This window comes from Trichechus manatus, unplaced genomic scaffold, assembly GCF_000243295.1.
Source record: "Trichechus manatus latirostris isolate Lorelei unplaced genomic scaffold, TriManLat1.0 scaffold00117, whole genome shotgun sequence".
NCBI classification, from domain to species: Eukaryota; Metazoa; Chordata; class Mammalia; order Sirenia; family Trichechidae; genus Trichechus; species Trichechus manatus.
The window spans coordinates 873,216-897,556 of record NW_004444053.1 but is presented as its reverse complement, the minus strand read 5'-3'; the positions used below and the strand labels follow the sequence as shown (position 1 = coordinate 897,556).

Here is a 24,341-nt window from a genome sequence, read left to right as displayed (position 1 = left end):
GTTTTGTTTTAGGTGACACATGCATAGAAAAGAGTCTGGAAAGATACAGACCAAATTTTTACTAACAACCTTTTAATTATATAACAACTATATACTCTCACTTTTAAAACAAAAAGGTATTTTTTTTCATAAAATTTCATCGTTCTCGAAGTTATACAGTGCTGAGTTCAGGGATGTATATTATACCACTAAATGAATGAATACAGAAAAGGAGGCAAGCAGAAACCAACAATGACAGTGTGTCACAAAAAAAGAATTATAAAAACAGAAGTTTCCCTTTCTTCAGATTACATTAGGAGAATTTAATGCCTTATGCAAAGGGAGCCCTGGTGGCAAAGTCCTAAAAACGCCTGACTGCTAACTAAAAGGTCAGCAGTTTGAACCCTCCAGCTGCTCTGCAGGAGGAAGATGTGGCAGTCTGCTTCTGTAGAGTACAGCTTTGGAAACCCTATGGGGCAGTTCTATCTGTCCTACAGGGTCACTAATGAGGCAGAATCGACTTGATGGCAATGGTTTTTTTTTTTTTTTTCCGCTCTACCACTGTAATCACTATGTTGTAGTTATTTGTACGTGTCTGTGTATCCTACTGAATTGAGAGCTCATGGAGGGCAGGGGCTATGCTTTCATTATCCTTGTATCACTAGCATCCACCAGAGCAACTGGCAGATACTAAGTTTACATTCAATAACTACAAAATCGGTTCATCCAGGAATTTCAAAGCAACAACAAAAACATCTCAGAGTGAATCTATGTACAATTGACCTAAGAAAATAAAATCTAGATTCTTGACTTTACATTTTTGCTCCCTGCCTCTTCTCTGAGGGTCTTTATATTTTATTTTTTATACTGAATATTCTAAAAAGTTGTTTCCAAATGGTCAGCAAAATTTCCTAAGGTGACTCCAAGCTTAAACTAGGAAGTTATATCAATCAGAAATAGTCTGTAAAATCCTATTTTAAAAAAATACTAAAGAAGCACATTTAGTAGTTAAAGAACTAGGCTTAAATATAAGCAGAAAACTATTAAATTAAAAAAAGAAAAAATATGAATTACTTTGCCTACTGTTTTCAACATTGGTAAACTCTTTTAAAAAACACCATTACGTATATTGAGAATGGCACAATTTAAGTTGCCATGTGTTGGAATCAACTCGACAGCAACTAACAACAACGCCATAATTGACATTATAGGTACTATTAAAACAGCTTGCAGAAGAACAAAGAGAATTTTTAGGGTAGAAAAAAAATGGCTTGATCAATGATTAGAACAGTTCTGATTTATTAATCCTGGAATGAAGTGACTTAAGAGGTAATTCAGGTAGCCAAACGAGGTTAGTATACAAATATTACACTAAGAATAGAACATGAGGACATGACTAAAATTATAGCAGGTGAATTCTGGATTGTGCAGTTGTGAAACACTACAGGGAAGTCAAAGAGTCTCCTAGTCTAGGTACCTAATGGACTTGATACTCACAGTCTAGAACGTGAATCAGAATGACCTGGAAGAGCATTTCCCAAAATGTGGGATTTTTGTAGGTGTTCCACAAAGTAGCCTTTGTTTTCAAACTTAAATGTGGAAAATGACGGATTAAACAAAGCTAAACAGGTTTTTCACTCCAAGTCTTCCCAGAAGTCTTATTATTTATTATGCTAATGTGCATTGATTCTCAAAAAGACGTATATAGAATGTAGGGTTTCCTAAACTTCGTGACCATGTTGTAGAGTATCAGAACACTTTGGGCAACAGTGACTCCATTTGCCTAATTTCATAATTAAATACTTCCATCTTAAAATAAGCTTGCATTTATTTTATAAACATTGAGCTTGATTTTTTCAGTTAAAAGATTAAAGAATTAGGTTCTTATAAAAATAAGGAAGCTATTCTCAGCACCTCCTCCCCTTCAACTGGAGAGCTTCTGCAATAATAATTGCTACATTTCTATGTCTCTACTTTCATAACAGCCATAAAACTTTGGTACAAGAGCCAGAGCCGTCAGGGGTATATGCCTTAGAGACATCCCTAGGCATAAATAAGAAAAGAGAAAGATAACAAAACCAAAGAATAAATTAAATTCCATTTATTTACACCTCACTGGAAATGCCTCTTTGTAACTTTGAATACCACTGTTCTTCAGTATACCAATTTTAAAACGTTTTTAAAATTTATACTATATATATATCTATTCTTCTTTAATAGTTTTTAGAAAAGAAAACTGAACTAATTTGAACCTCCTAAATTTAGAATTAGGAGTCCCTGGGTGTGCAAACAGTTAATGCACTTGGCTGCTAACTGAAAGGCTGTTAAGTTGTTGAGTCCACCCAGAGGTGCCTTGGAAGAAAAGGTCTGGCAGTCTACTTCCAAAAAATCAGCTATTGAAAACCCTATGGAGCATACATGGGTTCTACACTGATACACATGGGGTTGCCATCAATCAGAGTAGACTCCATGGCAATTGTCCGTTAAATTAGAATATGTGATTATTCAGACAAGGTTAAGCTAAAATTTACCATTAAATTATCAAGTAAAAAGGTGTTTGCTGTTCAAATGGATCTATGAATAAGTTTAGAAAAGATATGTTAACTGCTAAAAAACAAACAATTTTAAAGTGCTTTAAAGCATTCATTTATAGTAAAAGCTACTTTTAGTTTGTCATCTAGCTTTATCAACAACAAAGTTTTATATACTAGAATTTCTGTCATTTTAACACATCTTTAAAATTATCTGAAGTAAGAGAGTCAACTAGGTTGCTAGAGAGTATCTTGTTTCTGCTGCTTTCTCCTGGAGGGGGAAAGTGGGCAAAGAAATTGAATTCTTTTCACAATGTATTAGTGAACAAAGACAATGGATAGCTGACCTGATGGTGCTATCTTTAGAAGGTCCTGCTTGCAGGGCTGGCCTTTGGCTGGTGTCTAGAAACTTGGTTTTTAGAATGTTCCTACATTGTTTTGCCCGCCTAGAACACTAAACACTGCTGTAGCAGCTTGCCTAGTTTGTTTGCACAAATAATGTGATTTATGGTGAACACTTGCTTTCCTTCTGGGTCTGGAATTTTGGTAGTTGTGGAAGGTCGCACAAGCAGAGGGTGCTTACATGACCAGCCCCCAATAAAAACCCTGGAATTTGAGTCTTAAGCAAGCTTCCCTGGACAGAAAAACTGCACAAGTGCTACTGCACTTTATGCTGGAAGAAGGAGCACGTTTTGTGCAGCCTCTCCTGGGAGGAAGAATGTTGGAATTTTGTGCCTGGATTCTTCCAGATTCCCACCTCATGCGTCTTTTCCTTTGCTATAATAAACCATAGCCATGATCATAAGTGAAGTGCCTCTGAGTCCTAGGAGTCCTTCTAGGGAATCATCAAATGTGTGGGAGACTGTGGGAAATCATTCATACATAGGTCTTTCATTTACTTGTTTTAGGAAGCAGAGAAGAAAGTAATAAGCCAGGTCATCTAGGGAAATATGAATAAAAATGTAGTTAACTAGAGTTTCAGATTAAAATGGTGTTTTATTTGCCAACTTTTATTTATTTTTACATGTCTGTATTATACTGGCCTGGCTTTAAAGGTGCTTACATTCTTATATAAGAAAACACACACATATACAATAAAGTGTCATAGGTGGCACTGTAGGTGTACATAAGGGCACACAGAAGAAATGTTCAGTTCTACTTGGCATTATGGAATATAAGGGTCAGGAAAAGTTTCAGAAAGCAGAAGCTTAAGATGAATGTTACAAAAGGAGGTGGCTAAAATGATGGTGATGGTGATGGGAGGACAACAGGGAGATCATTTCAGTTAAAGGGCACAGGGTACATAAAGATACGGAGGCATAAAGCAGCATGATGTATTCAGTTTTCTGAAGGTGTTGAGAGACACTCCACTATGGCTGATGTAGAGTATGAGCAATTCCTGGCAGCAGCCAGCCATGGAGTGTCCAATATACCAGGCAAAGCAGCTTGGGTTTTTTGTTATCACAGGCAGTGTTGAGCCATTGAAAGCATATGTGATGCACGACGGAGATAGGCTGGAGGTTGCTGGAGGATTATTTCAATAGACCAGGTGAGAACTGATGAGGTAATAGTAGTAGAGTGAAGAGTAGGCGTGACTATCGTTTTACTTACTATTCAAAGAAAAACATAATATGCCACCATCATTCAGAATCTTAGCACGTTATAGTAAAACACATTTACAAAACACTGCAAGGCACTTAAATTAGTTCCATGAGTAACAGAGATAATAATCTGATAATTTTATTTTTCTAAATTTATCTTAAATAAAAGTTTATGTTCCTGGAGCGTCCCCAATTACCAAAATGGGAAGCAGAACAAATGTGTGTTGTTGTTAGGCGCCATCCATTGGGTTTGGCCTCAGAGCGACCCTATGCACATCAGAATGAAACAATGCCCGGTCCTGCACCGTCCTCACAATCGCTGTTATGCTTAAGCCTGTTGTTACAGCCACTGTGTCAACCCATCTCGTTGAGGGTCTTCCTCTTCTTCACTGACCCTCTACTTTACCAAACATGATGTCCTTCTCCAGGGACTGGTCCCTCCCGATAACATGTCCCAAAGTATGTGAGAAGTAGTCTCGCCATCCTTGCTTCTAAGGAGCATTCCATAGTTCTTCTACGATAGATTTGTTCATTCTTTTGGCAGTCCATGGTATATTCAATATTCTTTTCCAACACCACAATTCAAAGGCATCAATTCTTCTTTGGTCTTCCTTATTCGTCATCCAGCTTTCACATGCATATGAGGCGACTGAAAACACCATGGCTTGGGTCAGGCGCACCTTAGTCTTCAAGGTGAAATCTTTGCTTTTCAACACTTTAAAAGAGGTCTTTTGCAGCAGATTTACCCAATGCAATGTGTCTTTTGATTTCTTGACTGCTGCTTCCATGGGTATTGATAGTGGATCCAAGTAAAATGAAATCCTTGACAACTTCCATCTTTTCTCCTTTTATCATGATGTTGCTTATTGGTCCAGTTGTAAGGATTTTTGTTTTATGTTGAGGTGTAATCCATACTGAAGGCTGTGGTCTTTGATGTTCATCAGTAAGTGCTTCAAGTCTTCTTCACTTTTAGGAAGCAAGGTTGTATCATCTGCATAACACAGGTTGTTAATGAAGTTTCCTCCAATCCTGATGCCATGTTCTTCTTCATATAGTCCAGCTTCTCCGATTATTTGCTCAGCATACAGATTGAGTAAGTATGGTGAAAGGATACAACCTTGACACACACCTTTCCTAACTTTAAACCATGCAGTATCCCCTTGGGATACTGTTCCAATGACTGCCTCTTGATCTATGTACAGGTTCCTCATGAGCACTCTCATGGATTGAGTTGTGTCCCCCCAAAATATTTGTCAGCTTGGCTGGGTTATGATTCCCAGTGTTGAATGATTGTGTAATCTGATGTGATTGCCTTATGTGTTGTAAACTCTATCACTATGATGAGATTATATGTGATCTCCTTATGTGTTGTAAATTCTATCACTGTGATGAGGTTATACTGATGAGGTTGACAAGATTAGACAGTGTCCTAATGCAATCTCTTTTGAGATATAAAAGGGAGAAGTGAGCAGAGACACATAGGAACCTCATACCACCAAGAAAGCAGTGCTGGGAGCGGAGCGTGTCGTTTGGACCTGAGGTTCCTGCGCTGAGATGCTCCCAGACCAAAGGAAGACTGATGCATCACAAGGACCTTCCTCCAGAGATGACAGAGACAGAAAGCCTTCTCCTGGAGCTGATGCCCTAAATTTGGACTTGTAGCCTACTGGACTATGAGAGAATAAATTTCTGTTGTTAAAAGCCATCCACTTGTGGTATTTCTGTTGGAGCAGCACTAGGTGACTAAGACAAGCACAATTAAGTGCTCTGGAATTCCCATTCTTCGCAATGTTATCCATAGTCTGTTATGATCCACAAAGTCGAATGCCTTTGCATAGTAAACATCTTTCTGTTATTCTCTGCTTTCAGCCAGGATCCATGTGACATCGGCAATGATATCCCTCATTCCACGTCCTCACCTGAATCCAGCCTGAATTTCTGGCAGTTCCCCGTCAATATACTGCTGCAGCTGCTTTTGAATCATCTTCAGCAAAAATTTTACTTGTGTATGATATCAATGATACTGTTCAATAATTTCCGCATTCAGTTGGATCACCTTTTTTTGGATTAGGCATAAATATGGATCTCTTCCAGTCAGTTGGCCAGGTAGCTGTCTTCCAAATTTCTTGGCAGAGACAAGTGAGCATTTCCAGTGCTGTATCCATTTGTTGAAACATCTCAATTGGTATTCCGTCAATTCCTGAAGGCTTGTTTTTCTTCAATGCCTTCAGTGCAGCTTGGAATTCTTCTTTCAGTACCATCGGTTCCTGATCATATGTTATCTCCTGAAATGGCTGAACATCAACCAATTCTTTTTGGTATAGTGACTCTGTGTATTCCTTCCATCTTCTTTTGATGCTTCCTGCATCGTTTAATATTTTCCTTGTAGAATCCTTCAGTACTGAAACTCGAGGCTTGAATTTTTCCTTCAGTTCTTTCAGTTTGAGAAATGCCAAGCATGTTCTTCCTTTTGGTTTTCTATCTCCAGGTCTCTGCACGTGTCATTATAACAGCAGCGGAACATTGTCTGATATAGCGCTGGAAGATGAGCCCCTCAGGTTGGACAGCACTCAAAAGACAACTCGGGAAGAGCTGCCTCCTCAAAGTAGAGTCGACCTTAATGATATGGATGGAGTCAAGCTTTTGGGACCTTCATTTGCTAATGTGGCACAACTCAAAATCAGAAGAAACAGCTGCAAACATCCATTAAAAACTGGAATGTGGAATGGACGAAGTATGAATCTTGGAAAATTGGAAATTGTCAAAAATGAAATGTAATGCATCAACATTGATATCCTAGGCATTAGTGAGCTGAAATGGATTGGTATTGGCCATTTTGAATCGGAAAATCATATGGTCTACTATGCCGGGAATGACAACTTAAAGAGGAATGGTGTCGCATTCATCGTCAAAAATAACATTTCAAGATTTATCCTGAAGTACAATGCTGTCAGTGATAGGATAATATCCATATGTCTACAAGGAAGACCAGTTAATATGACTATCATTCAAATTTATGCACCAATTACTAAGGCCAAAGATGAAGAAATTGAAGATTTTTACCAACTTCTGCAGTCTGAAATTGACCAAACATGCAATCAGGATGCATTGATAACTACTGGTGATTGGAATGCGAAAGCTGGATACAAAGAAGAATTGATAGCTGGAAAATATGGCCTTGGTGATAGAAACCATGCTGGATATCCCATGACAGAATTTTGCAAGACCAACAACTTCTTCATTGCAAATACCTTTTTTCACCAACATAAACAGCGACTATACACGTGGACGTCGCCAGATGGAATACACAGGAATCAAATCGACTACATCTGTGGAAAGAGATGATGGAAAAGCTCAATATCATCAGTCAGAACAAGGACAGGGGCCGACTGCGGGACAGACCATCAACTGTTCATATGTAAGTTCAAGTTGAAGCTGAAGAAAAATAAGTCCACAAGAGCCAAAGTATGACCTGGAGTATATCCCACCTGAATTTAGAGACCATCTCAAGGATAGATTTGATGTGTTGAACACTAATGACCCAAGACCAGACGAGTTGTGGAAGGACATCATACATGAAGAAAGCAAGAGGTCATTAAAAAGACAGGAAAGAAAGAAAAGAACAAAATGGATGTCAGAAGAGACTCTGAAACTTGCTCTTGAACGTCAAGTAGTTAAAGCAAAAGGAAGAAATGATGAAGTCAAAGAGCTGAACAGAAGATTTCAAAGGGTAGCTCAGGAAGACATAGTAAAGTATTATTATAAAATGTGTGTTAGGTGTCAGGAAAAAAATGCCTTATAATTCAAAATTTTCCCAGACAACTCTATATAAGTAAAAAAAACTGAGATAAAGAATGGGCCTGATCTCCTTCACTCTATGGGAAGGTTAACTGTAATAGTTTTTATTTTACCATTGTTTATTAGTTCACAGTAATCTCCACTTTAATGTTTTAGCTTTTCTTAAAGTCATTTTAAGCAACGTAATAGGTTTTAGTTACAATCTTCACTATAAAAGCAGAAACCAGCTCTGAGTACCTGGGATAAAAAGTATAAATCAGAAAATCAAAAAGCTTTTAAAAAAATTCTACTTTACTGTCATTCAATTAGAAAGTGATAACTAGTAATAGACTAATTTACAAAAGGTTACTCCAAATATATCTCAATGTTAAAACTGCCTTAGAAACCAGCACAAAAATAAGTTTAAGACTTCTACATGGGAATTTTCCTCAGAATGGGCCTTAAAATCACAGAGTTTTACCCATCTATAATATTTCTTGGTTTATTTCATTATTTCTGTATTTCCCAAGGGGAACTCTACCAATTGTACATTTCAGATTATTGCTATATATTATGTTTTATGTTCCACTTAGTTTTAGAATCTACTGGTAAATAACAAGTATGTGCTACTAGAATTAAGTATAAGGTGGATTTTGTCAGTAAACCAAGTTTTTGGTAGATGATTGATGGGATTGAGGTTCACTTTAAAGTTCTACTCAAAAAGGTACCCACTGTCAGACTTGAAATTACAGAAGTGTTTGAGGGTTAGAAATTATCTTGATGTATGACAGTATAAATTTATTAAGTTATTTACAAGGAAACAGCTTTCTTTCAAAAATCAGAATTTTACATTTATGCACAGAATTAGACTCAAGAACATTTTTAGTTACTGATCTCAAGAAAACGGAATATATTTGAATAACAAAAAGTTGCAATTGTTATCCCAATCACATTTTTAAAAAAAGTAAGTTGCATTCTTCAACAAAATATTCAAAGCAAGTAACCTATATTTAAAGTACATCATTTCAGATTATAGTTGCTTTGTCACATGACACACTTGAAGTGAACATCAGTTATATCTGCACACAGTAAATTTCTTTTCATTCTATTCTCATGCAGTGCATGCAGCTAAAAATTTTTGAAAAGCAACCTGCTTTATAATGCTTAGCACTTATAGTTCAGTAACATCAAAAGAAATATTAACTGTTAATAGGAAAGGTGGTTAGCTGTGGAAAAAGAGTACCTAGCAAATCCATCATAAAGAAGAAATAAAACAATAAAGGAACAGACTGAATTACCTCATTATTCTATCACCTATTGTTGTTCCTCTGATATTAAATCTAGTGAAGGGAACACAATAACTAAAGTCACTCACAAAGACTTCAAAGAACCAAATATTTAAAGCATTAAAGTCATCAGTTTTATCATCATAAAAAGACTTTTTGCTTCTCTTTGTGATTTAGGACATTAAGTGAGGAATATGTCATTCAACTAAATGTGTATGAGGAAATTAAATAAACAGAAACCCTTAATGAAGATGGACTGGAAGGAAGATGCTTCACTTAATCACTTTTACTTTTAAAACAGACTAGAGCCTAACTCCGTCAGAGTGTGGGGAACTGAACTGACTTATATTATGAATACCACCTACTGGAACACCTAAATTATGCTCCTCAAGTCTGAGTTGCTCTTTGGGAAATAAATAATTAAGCCCTGAGCTGACTCGTTTGGCCTAACCATTTAATAAGACTACATAACAAGCAAACAAGACTAACAAGGCTTTTAGCTCTTTAGGAGTTTCATTACTTTTTTTTTTTCTCTGCAATTTTCTTTCATAGAGAATAAACTAGAATCATTACACACACTGAAAGAGTGATTAAAATGACTGAATAGATTCTGGCAAATTCATAATATACAAAGAATTTTGGCTTTAAAAATGAAGGCCATGTTCCAGAGCCCAGAGTAGGTAGATGAAACAAAATTTCTATGCAAATAAGAAGTCTTTTTAAAAAAAGCGATTAACAGGCAATATAGGATTAACACCCTTAATCTTCCTAGGAGGAAAAAAAATCATCAGAGCACCTTAATTAAGGCTATAACCAAAACCTAGTCAAAACTATGCGAGGACCTCTTTAGCAGTCTTACTCAGATGCTTGTCTCTTTTCAGAGAATGAGTCATAGTTTTTCTCTTGGGTTTGACAGTTCTCTAAAGCTACCAGCCAGATCATCATACCATTTACTACAAGATGCATTTAGCATTGTGAAAATAGTTTATATGAAAACCACCTAAATAGAAAACCTGATGACTCTCAAAAGGCAGGTATGGTGGTAAATTTTATTCAAAAGGCCCACACTTATATTTCTAAATTCCAGTATTTAAAACCTCTAGGGGATACAAATACTGATTTACTGTTCTTTAAAATATCACAATTAGAAAGTATATTTTTTGACTATGTCTTTTAAAATTTATTTTCCATTTAATGTTCTTGCCCTAGACAAAGTTAAAGGGGACTCAAATGTGTGGTGATTCATAGATTTCATTGTTTCAAACTTTGGATTTCTATCAGTAGAGGCATTTTACCTTGACTCTCTATAAAACTGATTTATTATAAAAGAGGGCTCAGCAAATTATGGCCCATGGACCAAATCTGGCCAGCTGCCAGCTTTTTTTTTTAAAAAATGGTCTGCAAGCTAAGAATAGTTTTTACATTTTAAATGGTTGTATAAGTACCTACATAATAGCCTCCATTATGCTTCTCAGCTGGCAAAGCCTAAAGTATTTACTATCTGGCCCTTAAAGAAAAAGTCTCCTGAACTTTGCTATAGAGTCCCAGCTATATTTATACAGAGACAAGCTATAGTTAAGGAAAAGAGCATTCCATTTTAAAGTATCTTTGTTAGTTGTTAAGGCCTTTATTTTCTAAGACACTTCCTTCTCATGCTTACCGCTCTTAGACCAAGAGTAAAAAATCTGGATCATATTTATTTAACCACATTATAAGAATGCAAATCTTTAAAAAAAAATTATTACTTTGCATTATAAGGACTTTTTGATATTTTTATTAGATGTGTGTTAAAAATGACTTAGCTATTAACTTTTTAGGTTTCATTTTAAGAATTAAATTAGGGGCCAAAAAATTATGAGACCCAGTAATAGTTCTTATACTAATTAAAGTACAGATCTAATTAAGTATATACTTTTACATTCTTAATTCTGGATCCATTTGTCTATCCTAATCAAACTAATCTTGACTAGGCTTTTCAAATGATAGCAAGAAGGGACCTTTAAGACTTGCATCCTTTTAGTTTGGCATTTCATTCAATGTTGGGAATGCTATCATGGACTATAAGAACCATATGGTATTACAGGTATAATTTTTACAGCAGAGCTTCTGAACACTTTGCCCCTTTGGAAGCAGAAATTCTTAAAAATCATATACCTAATTACAAGTTGGTAAATGATTGCTTTTATGTTCTTAAGCAGCAAAATTTCTTAAACCTTCTCTCTTTAGAATGAACATACCTATCCTTCCAAATTTAGAAGATGAACTGGCAGTAGTCTCAAGGATGAAGAGCCCTTAGAAAGGTGCAGAAATATTAAAAATATACTTTATATAGGTTACTCAAGATTAAATCAAGATGGCCCTAAGGAAGTTAGGAACTATAAAAATTATTTAGGCAGAAGTCAGAAGGAAGATTTTTCACTATTTACAAACTTTTGGTAAACAGCTAGGAAAAAATAATGTATATCTCAAAGAAAAAACTGATATAATTATGAAATAATCACTATAATCACTTTAGCATCACCTCAGCAGGTTCATCTTTATATACAGCATAGTATTTTTGTGTATTTATTTAAATATGTTTTCCATGTTGTTATAAATGACGTGTGTATCTGTCCTCTCTCCTTCAATAAATTATTAAGTTTCTTGAAGGGTAAGAATTTTATAATTCTTCTGTTATTCTTTAGCAAGTCTAGTACCATGTCCTATAAAATAAAACAAAAAATATACTGGACAAATTAACGCTAATGACCTACACTGAGTATATAGAATATTAAATAACATTTAAGAAAAAAACAGGGAAGTAAATGTGGACCTTGAAGTGGATTCAGATCTGGAACTAACCATGAAAGTATGAATTCAAGAGTACATGCATGAAGTGGGGTCAGTTCTAGGCTGCTGTCTCTGGCCATCTTTCCTCTAAAAGATTCTGCTAGTCTGGCTCAGTTCCTGGGTTTCCTAGGTCAAGGTGGGATATCAGGAGCCATCTTTGTGGCAGATTCAAACTCTGGGAGAATCTCTAAAGTGCATAAAATATTTAAGTATTATGAAAATTCTAAACAAATAATAAAGATCTAGAAAGATGTTATAGTTTCTGATATTCCAAACTAAGGATAATAAACTTCTTAGTTCTGGATTCTCTAGGACCTCCCTCTTCCCAAGTCCTCTTTTCTTGTTGATGTTATACTATAAAAAAAAACTTTTTATTTAAACAAACAAACTGGACAGTGATACGCTGCATTTTACTAGAAACTAGATACTTAGATTTTGTTTTTAATTATGACCTTTGTATCATGTTTAGCTACTTCAATATGGGCGGGGGGTGGGGGTGGGGAAGGACATATGTTCACTTTAATATAAATAGAAGGCCATAAAGTAACATGCTTAAATTAATTATAGAATCTAGCTCTCCACCCTGGCTTTTGGAAACCATCGGTTTGATTTTCAAATTGTCTTAAGCTTGTTAACGTTATTTGCCTATGTCAAGTAGTAATGATATTTTAAAGGAGGCTCTTTGGGTATGGAAAGAAATGGAACTAAGCTTTGCTTGTCTAAAACACATTCTGAGAATGCTGAGGACTAATGTGTGACAGGTAAAGAGAAGAAGTTTAATCTCTAAGTACAAATACAAGGAAAGATTATTTGTTTTATATTTAAAATAGTGCCATTACAAAGTAAATATTTCCCAAATATCACTAAAGGAAGACAGATATCTTTTCATAGATAAGAAAAGGCAGTTCAGGATTTTTGTTTGTCCTCTGTCAGTCCTTATCCCTATAACCACTCTTACTGTAATTCCTTTTAATTAAAAGTAGCCACACAGAATACCTTAGCTGTCTAGTATAGCTATCATTTATTTAGTGCTTTCTATGTGAGCCAGGCTCTGTGCTAATTTTTTAAAATTAATTCTCACAATAACTCTAGATAATCATAACCAAATTTTATAGATAAGGAAACTGAACCTTTAAGAGACATTAAGCAATATGAACGGGAAACACAGCTGGTAAGTGGTGAAACTCCAATCATTATGCCCTTGACCACTATACAACATTGCTACTCTTTAGTGATAATCTTTTCATTATATTGTTTCAGTTGGCAGATATGTCAGAATATTTTACAAATAGCATATTGAGCATAGAAATATATGATATGGTTTAAATAGAATTTCACCCGTCTGAAATAGGATTTTAAGACAAAACTAGAAGAGGACAGAATTTACAATGAAATACGATGGCACTAATGGTAGAAATAGTTTTCTATAAGCACAGAATGCAACATACTTTAAAAGATTTATTTTATCCAATAAAAAGAAATAAATGTATCCTCAGGATCACATCAAATGAAAAATGGACAAAAGTATGAACATACTGACAATTCAATTCTTCACTGTTATCTCCAGTATTTAACTGGTGTAATTTTTTATTTTCTATATTGAATCACTAAGTTTAATAGGAACCAGAGAAAAATATCATGTTCTTAAAAATAGAAAAAAATATCACATTACCTTAATCCATGTCCAACAGAAAAGTAGAAAAATGGAACATCAAAAAAATACTGATACAGGCCGGGCTAAGGCCAGGCTCTCTACAGGCAATCTGACAGCTAAATAAACCTGGACTTCACAAATAATCTGTTGGTCCTTCCCAACATTCCTTTCCCTTGATCTGTAAATTGAGGAGCAAGCCTCAGTGATGGAGATAAAGAGCAATGAAGAATTTTTAGTCCCCTTTTGCACAGTTTGCTCAAACAATGTAATATGTGAAATCATTTACAATTTTAAAATTTCTGTGAATTTAAATGACTGAGACACTTGGAGGAAGCAACTGTCAAAAATGAAGAGACTCCCTTATGTGACTCCAAACAAGAGCTTGTGAATTACATTTTTTATAGTTCGTATGAATTAAAAATTTACCAACCTATCACCAGGTCCTGCTCGATACCTTGCACCTGGGATCAGGACTGGGTCATCATCGCTGTCATCCGTGTCCTGGAGAGCAGAGTACCTAGCTGATGTTTCCTCATGGACTGAAGACTCGATGGCTTCTGTTTGAGACTGAGGCTCAGGATTGGTGGTATTCTGATTGGTAGCACTCTTAGTGCTAAGCTGATCTGAAGTTTCTGGTTCCTTGCCTTTTTCAGATAAGATGGATTCTTCTGGAACCCCACATGGGCGATCAAGATTGAGGTCATTCTTTTCTCCTGAGCTGGAATCCAATGGCTCAGATGTGAACTTATCTGATTGTGTTGTCAGAAAATAAAGCAGTAACACTTGGTCATGTGGGCAGCATTAATTATTTAACTTAACACAGACTTTTAAAATTGATACATTTTCTAATATGTAGTCCAATTCCCCTAGAATAAGAAAATTCCACAGCACATCTATTTGGAAATGGCCTCTGACTCTGGACAGACTAACTTAGATTAAGGCCTATCTTTCCAAATGAAGCCAATTATCTAAAGAGCAAGATAACTCACCTACATCTATACGGTTCTCAACTGTGTTTTCTGCAGATGTACCTTCCTGATATCTTGTCACATCTTCAGATGATGCTTCAGGAGCTTCTGAAAGTAAACCAGATTATCACTGAATCCAAAATTTTTAAGAAACATAAACACCAACTTTATACGCCAGCATTCCCAGGGATATGTGTCATTCCTAACCCTTTCTGGGTCACAAAAAAATCTTTGACAAATAAACCCCTCGCCCCCAGTACAATTCAAATCTGTATTTGTACACAAAATTGTACAAACACTATCAGGGAATAGATGGACAATTCTTCCCACTGCCTCTTCCCAAAGCCTGTGCACGGACTTTCATGAAATTTATGTGAAGAATCTCTACTTTGGATTGTTTCTTACAGTTGACATTATTGATCTTGCTTTTCTTCTAACATTCTCAAAATTTAAACTTAAAACCGAGTACTATTCTGCCCTGTTAACCATGCATTTGGTATGATCTAAACTACCATAAACAATAAAACGACCCTACTGTAAATTCTGTTTTGGTCACTGAAAATACTTATTGCTGGGATTTAAGTGCAAGAGCCAGGGAGGATCAGTCTTTTTTGCTCCTAATTGGACACCTGCTTACCAGAGAGTTGTCTCACACATATTTAATTCTTATAAATCTGTTACACTGCAGTACCTATTCATTTGATGAGAAACACTTCTTTTTTTTATTTTTTTAAACTTTCTCATCAAATGAATAGGTACCTCAGTATAACAGAGATTTATAAGAATTAAATATGTGTGAGACAACTCTCTGGTAAGCAGATGTCCAATTAGGGGCAAAAAATTCATCTGTTCCTTAATTTATGAAGCATTTATTGAACATCTACTGTGTTCTAGGCTTTTTGATAGGAATATATTTCATATAATGGTCACTTGAAAATATAGCAAAGAGTTCTGAAAAATTCCCTAAATGGCATTTTCATGTATGGGATAGGATTCACTCATAATCTGTTTAGATCCCCCCCACCAATAAATCACTTACACTCTTTGAAAGAATCAAGACTGATCCTCTAGATTATGCTGCTAAGTATAAAAATGGCAAAGACAATTCAAACTAACATTTACATCTTACATTTACAGTATGTAAATAACCATCTTGGTCATTGTGTCCACAGAGGGGAACTGTGGTACTTTACTGTAATTGCCGTACTCAACTGCTTAAGGTCCCTGCCTTTTGCATCTATTATCTATTTATCAATAGTAACAGCTGGATTACAGAGGCAAAAGTAATTTATTAGAAACAAGAAACAAAAATGCAGAGTTTGAACAGAAAAATAGATGAATTTATCCAACATTAGGGTTTTGTAATGACAGAAGCAAAATAGCAACTTACTTGTTTCACTGTCTCCTTTTGGTGGTTGCATTGAGCTTAGTGGGGCAAAGTCTTCCTCCTGACCCTCAGATTTGCAATGGCTTCCATTTCCTCTAGAACTTGAGGCTGTACTGCTCCTATCATCGAAACAAGTGTTTCCACCAAAAACTTGATAATTTTTATATTTTACAACTACAGAAGTGGATCAAAAAATTCAGACCACAAAAAATGTAATATATTATTTTAATAGTACTTGTACAACATCATTTGAAAGAATCAAGATGACTACTCTTAACACACACTAATTTTGAAAAAAAAAAAACTAAAAATATAAAAGGATCGCTTTTTCACTGTTTTGATGCCTCTATGACCTGTATATATTTCTACATATCTATTGAATTTTAACTTAATTAATTACATTGTCTGCCTTCTTGTCCTTACTACAGATGGTTCACCATATCCAAATCCTTAATGGTTTTATAGACTTTGATCATTTGCCCTTTTAGACTTTGTTGTTCCATGCTATTTTAAAATGAATGATTGGACAGAAGCCTGGCCATTGCTTTGGTCTTTGGAACTGCTCTCTGTGGGTCACTTTTAGCTCTGGCTTGTTGTTCAAATATGGCAAGTGATTGGACATCATGGTTTTGTGTAGAAGATAAGGATATGTTTTCTGTTTTAGTTTTAATGCCCATCTGATGACGACCATAATTCTGTCAGTATTTTTGGCAGGATGCTTGTTGTTAGGTGCTGTCCCCGTCGGTTCTGAATCATAGCGACCCTATGTACAACAGAATGAAACACTGCCCAGTCCTGCGCCATCCTCACAATCGTTGCTATGTTGGCAGGATACCAGGCCAGTTTAAATAAATAATATTCAATGATCATTCTGTGACAAATCATGGCATAACTGGAAGAAGGGACTTGAGTTGGAAAGAAATAGAGGAAAACTGTATAAAAATCTGACTGAGAATAAAATTAGACTCAGAAATGCAACAATTTCTTAAATCCTGAATAAATGTGAACAAGAAGCAGAAACTTAACAGTTACAGAAACTGAAAAAATGTTAATTACAAATAACAGTGACTCAGTAAAAAATGCAAATTATCATAGACTTTTTGCCAGCAAATATATTATAAAAGCCCTTTTAGGTTAATTACAGAAGTTAATTTGGTTGTTAAATAAGTACACATGTATGCATAATGATATAACTTTTAATGAGAATGTACATCTATATGGGTATATATGCACAGAAAAATGTCAAGAAGGATGTGTATCAGTGTTAAGTGTCATCTGAGTTGAATTTATTGCTGTTTTTTTTTTTTAACTTTCCTCTATGTTCTGAATATATATATATATATTTGCAATGAAAATATATTTCTTTTTAACTAGGAAGAAATATATAGCCATTTTCTGTAAAAAGAAGTGAATGTGATACATGAATTTTTTTTCCACTAAGAAAGCTATGATATACGCATGAATAAAATGCTCAATGTGTAAGTTATGATAATTATGATGCATGAATAGAAAGGCATTAGTGGAAAAGACACAGTAACCAAGTTAAGTATAAAAATTTAAAATATGTTAATATGACTTTCTAAATCACAGAGAAATGAAAAAACAGATTATTCAATAAACGAAACTGGAATAAAGGAAGAACCATCTGGAAAACTAAACCTATAACCCTACATCATAGTTCACAGCAAAATAATTTCTAGAAAGTATAACTATATACTTTTTGATATAAAATCACAGATATATAACAGGAAAATAAACTCTACCTAATCCTAGGAAGAGTAAGGCTTTTCTAAGTATGAGACCACAGGCAGAAAACATAATGCAAAATCACCAGAAATAAACTAAAAGACAACAAACTGGGAAAATATTTGCAACAAATGAAAGACAAATAGTATTATCCTCACTTAATTCCATAATAAATAAATAGCTCTTATAAATTCAATAAGAAAAAAATAAACAAAGATGATACCAGTACAACGCAGACACATTGACCACTGGAACAGAAGTGAGAACCCAGATATAAATCCATCCACTTATGGTCACCTGATCTTTGACAAAGGCCCATAGTCCATTAAATGGGGAAAAGACAGTCTTTTTAACAAATGGTGCTGGTAAAACTAGATGTCCATCTGCAAAAAATGAAACAGGACGCATACCTCATACTATGCACAAAAACTAACTCAAAATGGATCAAAGACCTAAATATAAAACCAAAAACTATAAAGATCATAGAAGAAACAATAGGGTCAATGCTAGAGGCATAAACAGGGTACAAACCATAACAAACACCAGAAGATAAGCTAGATAACTGGGATCTTCTAAAAATTAAACACTTACACTCATCAAAAAAGTTCACCAGTAGAGTAAAAAGAGAAACTACAGACCAGGAAAAAATTTTTGCCAATGACAAATCCAGCAAAGCTCTAATCTCTAAAATCTATAGGAAAATCCAACACCTCTACAATAAAAAGACAAATAATCCAATTAAAAAATGGGCAAAGGATATGGACACTTCACCAAAGAAGACATTCAGGAGGCTAACAGACACATGAGGAAATGTTCACAATCACTAGCCATTAGAGAAATGTTAATCAAAACTACAGTGAGATACCATCTCACCCCAACATTATTGGCACGAATCAAAAACCAGAAAATAACAAATGTTGGAGAGGCTGCAGGGAGATTGGAACTCTTATGCTCTGCTGGTGGGAATGCAAAATGGTATAACCATTTTGGAAAATGATATAGCGCTTCCTTAAAAAGCTAGAAATAGAAATACCATATGATCCAGCAATCCCACTCCTAGGAATATATATCCTAGAGAAAAAAGAGCCATCACATGAATAGAAATATGCACACCCATGTTCACTGCAGTATTATTCACAATAGCAAAAAGATGGAAACAACCTAAGTGCCCATCAGCAGAAGAATGGATAAACAAACTATGGTACATATACACAATGGAATACTATGCAATGATAAAGAACAATGATCAATCTGCGAAACATCTCACAACATGGATGAATCTGGAGGGCATTACGCTGAGAGAAATACGTCAATCACGAAAGGGCAAATATTGTATGAGACCACTTTTATAAAAACTTATGAAAAGGTTTATACACAAAAAGAAACAATATTTGATAGTTACGAGGGGGGAAGGTGGGGAGGGAAAAACACTAAATAGACAATAGGTAAGTGTTAAGTTTGGTGAAGGATAAGACAGTACACAATACCAGGGAAGCCAGCATAGCTTGACTAAGGTAAGGTCATGGAAGCTTCATAGATACCTCCAAACTCCCTGAGGGACTGAATTACTGGGCTGACCACGGTCGGGGAGACATCTAGCTCAACTGGCATAACACAGTTTATAAAGAAAATGTTCTACATCCTACTTTGGTGAGTAACGTCTGGGGTCTTAAAAGTTTGTGAGCAGCCATCTAAGATACTCCATCGGACCCACCCCAAATGGAGCAAGGGAGAATGAAGAAAACCAAAGACGCAAGGGAAAGATTAGTCCAAAGGACCAACAGACCACAACTACCACAGCCTCCACCAGACTGAATCCAGCACAAATAGATGGTGCCTGGCTACCACCACTGACTGCTCTGACAGGGATCACAATACAGGGTCCTGGACAGAGCTGGAGAAAAATGTAGAACAAAATCCTAACTCACAAAAAAAGACCAGAGTTACTGGTCTGACAGAGACTAGAGAAACCCCAAGAGTATGGCCCCTGGACACCCTTTAAACCCAGTACTAAAGTTACTCCTGAGCTTCACCCTTCAGCCAAAGATTAGACAGGCCGATAAACCAAACGAGACTAAATGGGCACACCAACCCAGGGGCAAGGATGAGAAGGCAGGCGGGGACAGGAAAGGTGGTAATGGGGAACCCAAGGTCGAAAAAGGGAGAGTGTCGACAAGTTGTGGGGTTGGCAACCAGTGTCACAAAACAACATGTGTATTGTTTAATGAGTAACTAATTTTCTCTGCACTTTCATCTAAAGCACAATTAGAAAAAAAGGAAAACTGGGCAAAGGACTTAAAAGTTTACAAAAGATGATCACTGTGGCTAACAATTATTTAGGGCCTATCACGAGCCAGCAAATGTGCCAAATCTATATACTTTCTCTGCATGATTTCATGAAATCCTTACAACAAACTTTTGAAGTAGGTTCTAAATATGCCTACTTTACAGATGAGAAAACTGAGATTTAGAGCAGTTCAACACCTTGTCTAAGAGATGGAATTTGAATCCTGCCTGCCTGACGTCAAAGAGTCCAGTCAAGCTCTTACTAAAGTATGCTCTATTGCCTCATTCATCATCAAAGAAAATAAAAGGAAGACACCATACTGGCAGAGATGAAGAGACTGTATAGTTGTTTTGAATGTTCAGATTTTTAAATTTTTTTTTCCAATGAACATCGAATACTTTCACAACCAGAAAAAAATGCTAATTACTTTTTTACAACAAAATGATGAGAAACTGATGAACGCGAGAATATAATTCATGGTCCGTTTCAGAGAAGGAGAAAACATTCAAAAGAAGAGTAGAAAAACAATTTTTTTCTGAAAAATTTTCACATTTCTTTATAAGAAATCAGCCTCTTCTGTACAAAACATGATAACAGAATAGACACAAAAGAATAAGTATGGCGACCTGCCATCTTAAATAATGTATTAAGAAAAAGGGCCATAGGGATGATTCTAAAATGGTAAGGTCAAACAATAAGAAATTTCACTGATGCACCTTCAAATATATATATATATTTATATTTAGAATCCAGCCATTTCTCACCACCTCCATTGCTCACATCCTGGTCCAAGCCACTACCATCTCTTACCTTGCTTGCTGCCATAGCCTTTTAACTGGTCTCCTGGCTTCTACTTATGGCCTGTTGTTCTCAACACAGCAGCCAGAGATATCTGTTATCCTCCTCACTTACCTGGCTGACCTTATCTACTACTATGCTCCCATTTGGTCACTTCACTCCAGTTACACTGTGGTCTTCTTAAAGATCCTTGAACATGTTAGGTCTGCTCCTGTTTCAGAACCTTTGCACTGGTTTTCTCTCTGCCTAGAATGCTCTTCCTCCAGATAATACATGGCTCACTCCTTCTCATCGTTCAAGTTTTTTCCCAAATATCACCTTCTCAGTGATGCCTACCTCCCTTTCCTAGGTCCCCCTACCACCTTTACCCTGCTCTGTTTTCTTCCACAGCACTTGGCACCTTCTAACACACTATACAGTTAACTTACTTTTTATCTTTATTGTCTGTCACCTCCACCTAGAATGTAAGCTCCACCAGGGTAGAGATTTTTTTTTTTTTTGGTGTATTTTATTCACTGACATATTCGCAGTATCTAGAATAGTCTCTGGAACATAGGTGGTATTCAGTAATATTTTAAAATCCTATGTAAGCAATTATTTTAATGTAAAATACATATACACATAAACACAAATAGAAACCAGTGAAATGGAAAAAAATAAATTTTTGAATGCCGTCTCAAACCAAGACCATGAGACAGTGGGAAAGAATACAAACATCTCATATAAACTGATTTAAAAAAAAAAAAAAAGCCTTTTCAGATTCAACTAGATAAACAGTAAACATAATCAGAAATCTCACAGAAGAGAACCTATATAACCATTAAATAAATATAAAGAGAAATTTCAAACTTATTAGTAATCAAATAAATAAAAATAAATGAATATATTAAACACTGGCCTGGAAGCCAGTAAAACATGTCTTCATATGACGCTAGCAGAAATGGAATGGGAGAAAGCTCTTTTGAAAACAATTTGGCAATATCTTTTGAACTAGATATCACTTATTTCTGGAAACATATCTTGAAGAAATAATCTTGAAGATAGGAAAAAGCTTTGTAAAAAAAGATATTCATTATAACCTTAGTTGGTGAAAAATGGTAAATTCATTGGGCCAAACTAAAGGGAAATGGATAAGTATACACTATGATACATTCACTTCATGGAAAGTTATACAGCTACTGAAACAGTATTTATGAAAAGTAAGTAATAACACAGGAATATATGTTAAAAGTTAAGTCACACCAATGCAGGGGAAAATAAAGCACATTCAGTATGATTAGAATTATGTTTTAAAACTGAAAACAAAAATTATTCATATACGTATACCTCTATATAGGAACGTGGTTTGAATCCACCAGCCGCTCCCTGGAAACCTTATGGGGCAGTTCTACTCTGTCCTATAGGGTTGCTATGAGTCGCAACTGACTCGACGGCAACGGGTTTGGTATATATAGGAACAATACTGGAAAAAGTGCCAAATGTTAGGTTTGTTATTTTTGCCTTCATAGTCTATAGGTGATTAATTATTCTGATTTTTTACATTTTGAATCAGAGGAAATAACCTAGGACCAGCAACATCAGCATCACCTGGGAACTTGGTTAGAAATGCAAATTTTCAGAAACCACTGAACTAAAAACTCTGAGAGTGGGGCTCAGTAATCTGTTTTAACAAACTCTCCAAGTGATTCAGAAACACACTGAAGTTTGAGATCCAATGCATTATAGCAAATATATATATATATACATATAAAGATGACGAAGAGCTAAAAATGAATATCTATTACAATCCTCCTAAATGGCTAAGAACATCTTTACAAAAATGTTAACTTACCATTCATCTGTAAAGTTCAGTTTTATTGTGCTCGTAGTTGTACCTTCTGTGCTGTAGTGCAAACTTAAAACTGGTTCACCTGTCCCGGGTTTGGGGCTCAGCTTTTCATTACTGTCATCTGAAAATTATGTTTAAAACAATTGAAAAAGTCTCTGAAACCAGTAAAAAAAGATGACATTTTCTAAAATTTATAAAACTTAAATTAGGCTGTCCTTGTCATAATTTTTTTCACATCTGTTATGGTTCTCACTTAAAGTATGAAGACAAGCATTAGAGTCACTCTTTAAATTTCAAAGTGGCACTGCATCAAATTCTGGCTTTGTGTATGACTCCCTGTGATTCAGATGAGAATCGCACACATTTGAGAAACATATTTAGTCATTAGAAAATCAAAGAATATTAACATGCAATGACATTTGTTATAAACTGGTACCCTTATGTAATAGAACACTCACGATTTTATTCTTCAGTTGCTATTGCATCAAGAATAACTAATATTAGCTCCTTCAAGAAACACTGTGAAGATGCAAAGGCTTCAAAAGAAGCTGTTCCGCAAAAACTGTGCTATAATTAAATGCTATCAAATTCTTTCTGTTCAAGTTCATAGATTTTTATTTTAAGGAGCGATTATAACCTGCACCCTATGGGAGGGAATTTACTGTGCTTCAATTTTTTAAAAACTCTATTGTAAGATCATATATTTCAGCTTGTCTTCTTGACGAACCTTGCAAGGAATTTGTTTTCTTAATTACGGAAAGGGCAATTTCATCTTAAGAGTCTACAGGGGATGCTCATGATATATACCTATTTCAATAAAAACAATCTTTGTAAAATGGTAAATAAAATCAAAAAACTTCTATAAAAATTGATATAGACTAATTTAAAGCCTCCCTACCTCCAAAAAAAAAAAAAAAAAGTACACAGATGTTCAACGACAAAATAAAATAGGGCTTTAAACATTTTCCTTTTATGATAAATAACAGCTTGGTGAAAGAGAAAAATACACAGGGAATACAAATGGATATACAATCAAATATGAAACATTTCTGCGAGGCAGCTGGCAGAAAGAAAATTCTTCTTTGATATGATCATTTTCTTGATACCAGTTCAAGGATTGATATAATAGCACTACAAATAAGCTTCCTCTCTTGAAAGTTAACAACGAAGACAGTAACAATTCAGTAAACCAAAATTACTCAGGCCTTTTGGTTATTAGATCCACTTATATTGCAAACGAAGGACTTACATCTCTTTTCCTCTGAAAGCCATTAGAACACTGAGATCTCATAAAACCTCTCTAGCTTTTATCCTATTAGAAGACAATTAACAAGACTTCAAAGACAGAAAGTAGTAGAAAAAGAAAGATGATTCCCCAGGAACCAAGCTGATAATGAAACTCAGGAGTATCAATTCTTATGCTTTGATACTCTAATTCATGAGAAATTGTGTCCTATAAAACTGATTTCCAATTGAAAACATAAGACTGAACTATTTCCAATTGAAAATATAAGAGTGGCATCTCAAACAGTAAAATCACTTTGTTTTTGTACTGTTTTTTTTTTTTTACTTATTTTTTTTTTTTATTGTACTTTAGGTGAAGGTTTACAGAACAAATAGTTTCTCATTAAACAGTCAGTACACATATTGTTTTATGACACTGGTTAACA

The 24,341-nt window shown here is 35.2% G+C and overlaps 1 protein-coding gene across 5 annotated transcripts in view; it reads right to left on the bottom strand.

Moving 5' to 3' along the window:
- Window positions 1-24,341, bottom strand: part of DCAF6 (DDB1 and CUL4 associated factor 6) — a 211,588-nt gene that overhangs the window by 15,033 nt on the left and 172,214 nt on the right. For all 5 annotated transcript variants that reach the window (XM_023738429.1, XM_023738425.1, XM_023738426.1 and 2 more), the window contains 4 exons: window positions 22,675-22,792; window positions 16,016-16,131; window positions 14,647-14,733; window positions 14,088-14,406 (listed from right to left, as the gene is read on the bottom strand). In XM_023738429.1, the coding sequence (XP_023594197.1) occupies window positions 14,088-14,406; window positions 14,647-14,733; window positions 16,016-16,131; window positions 22,675-22,792 (640 nt within the window). The remainder of the gene's footprint in view (window positions 1-14,087; window positions 14,407-14,646; window positions 14,734-16,015; window positions 16,132-22,674; window positions 22,793-24,341) is intronic.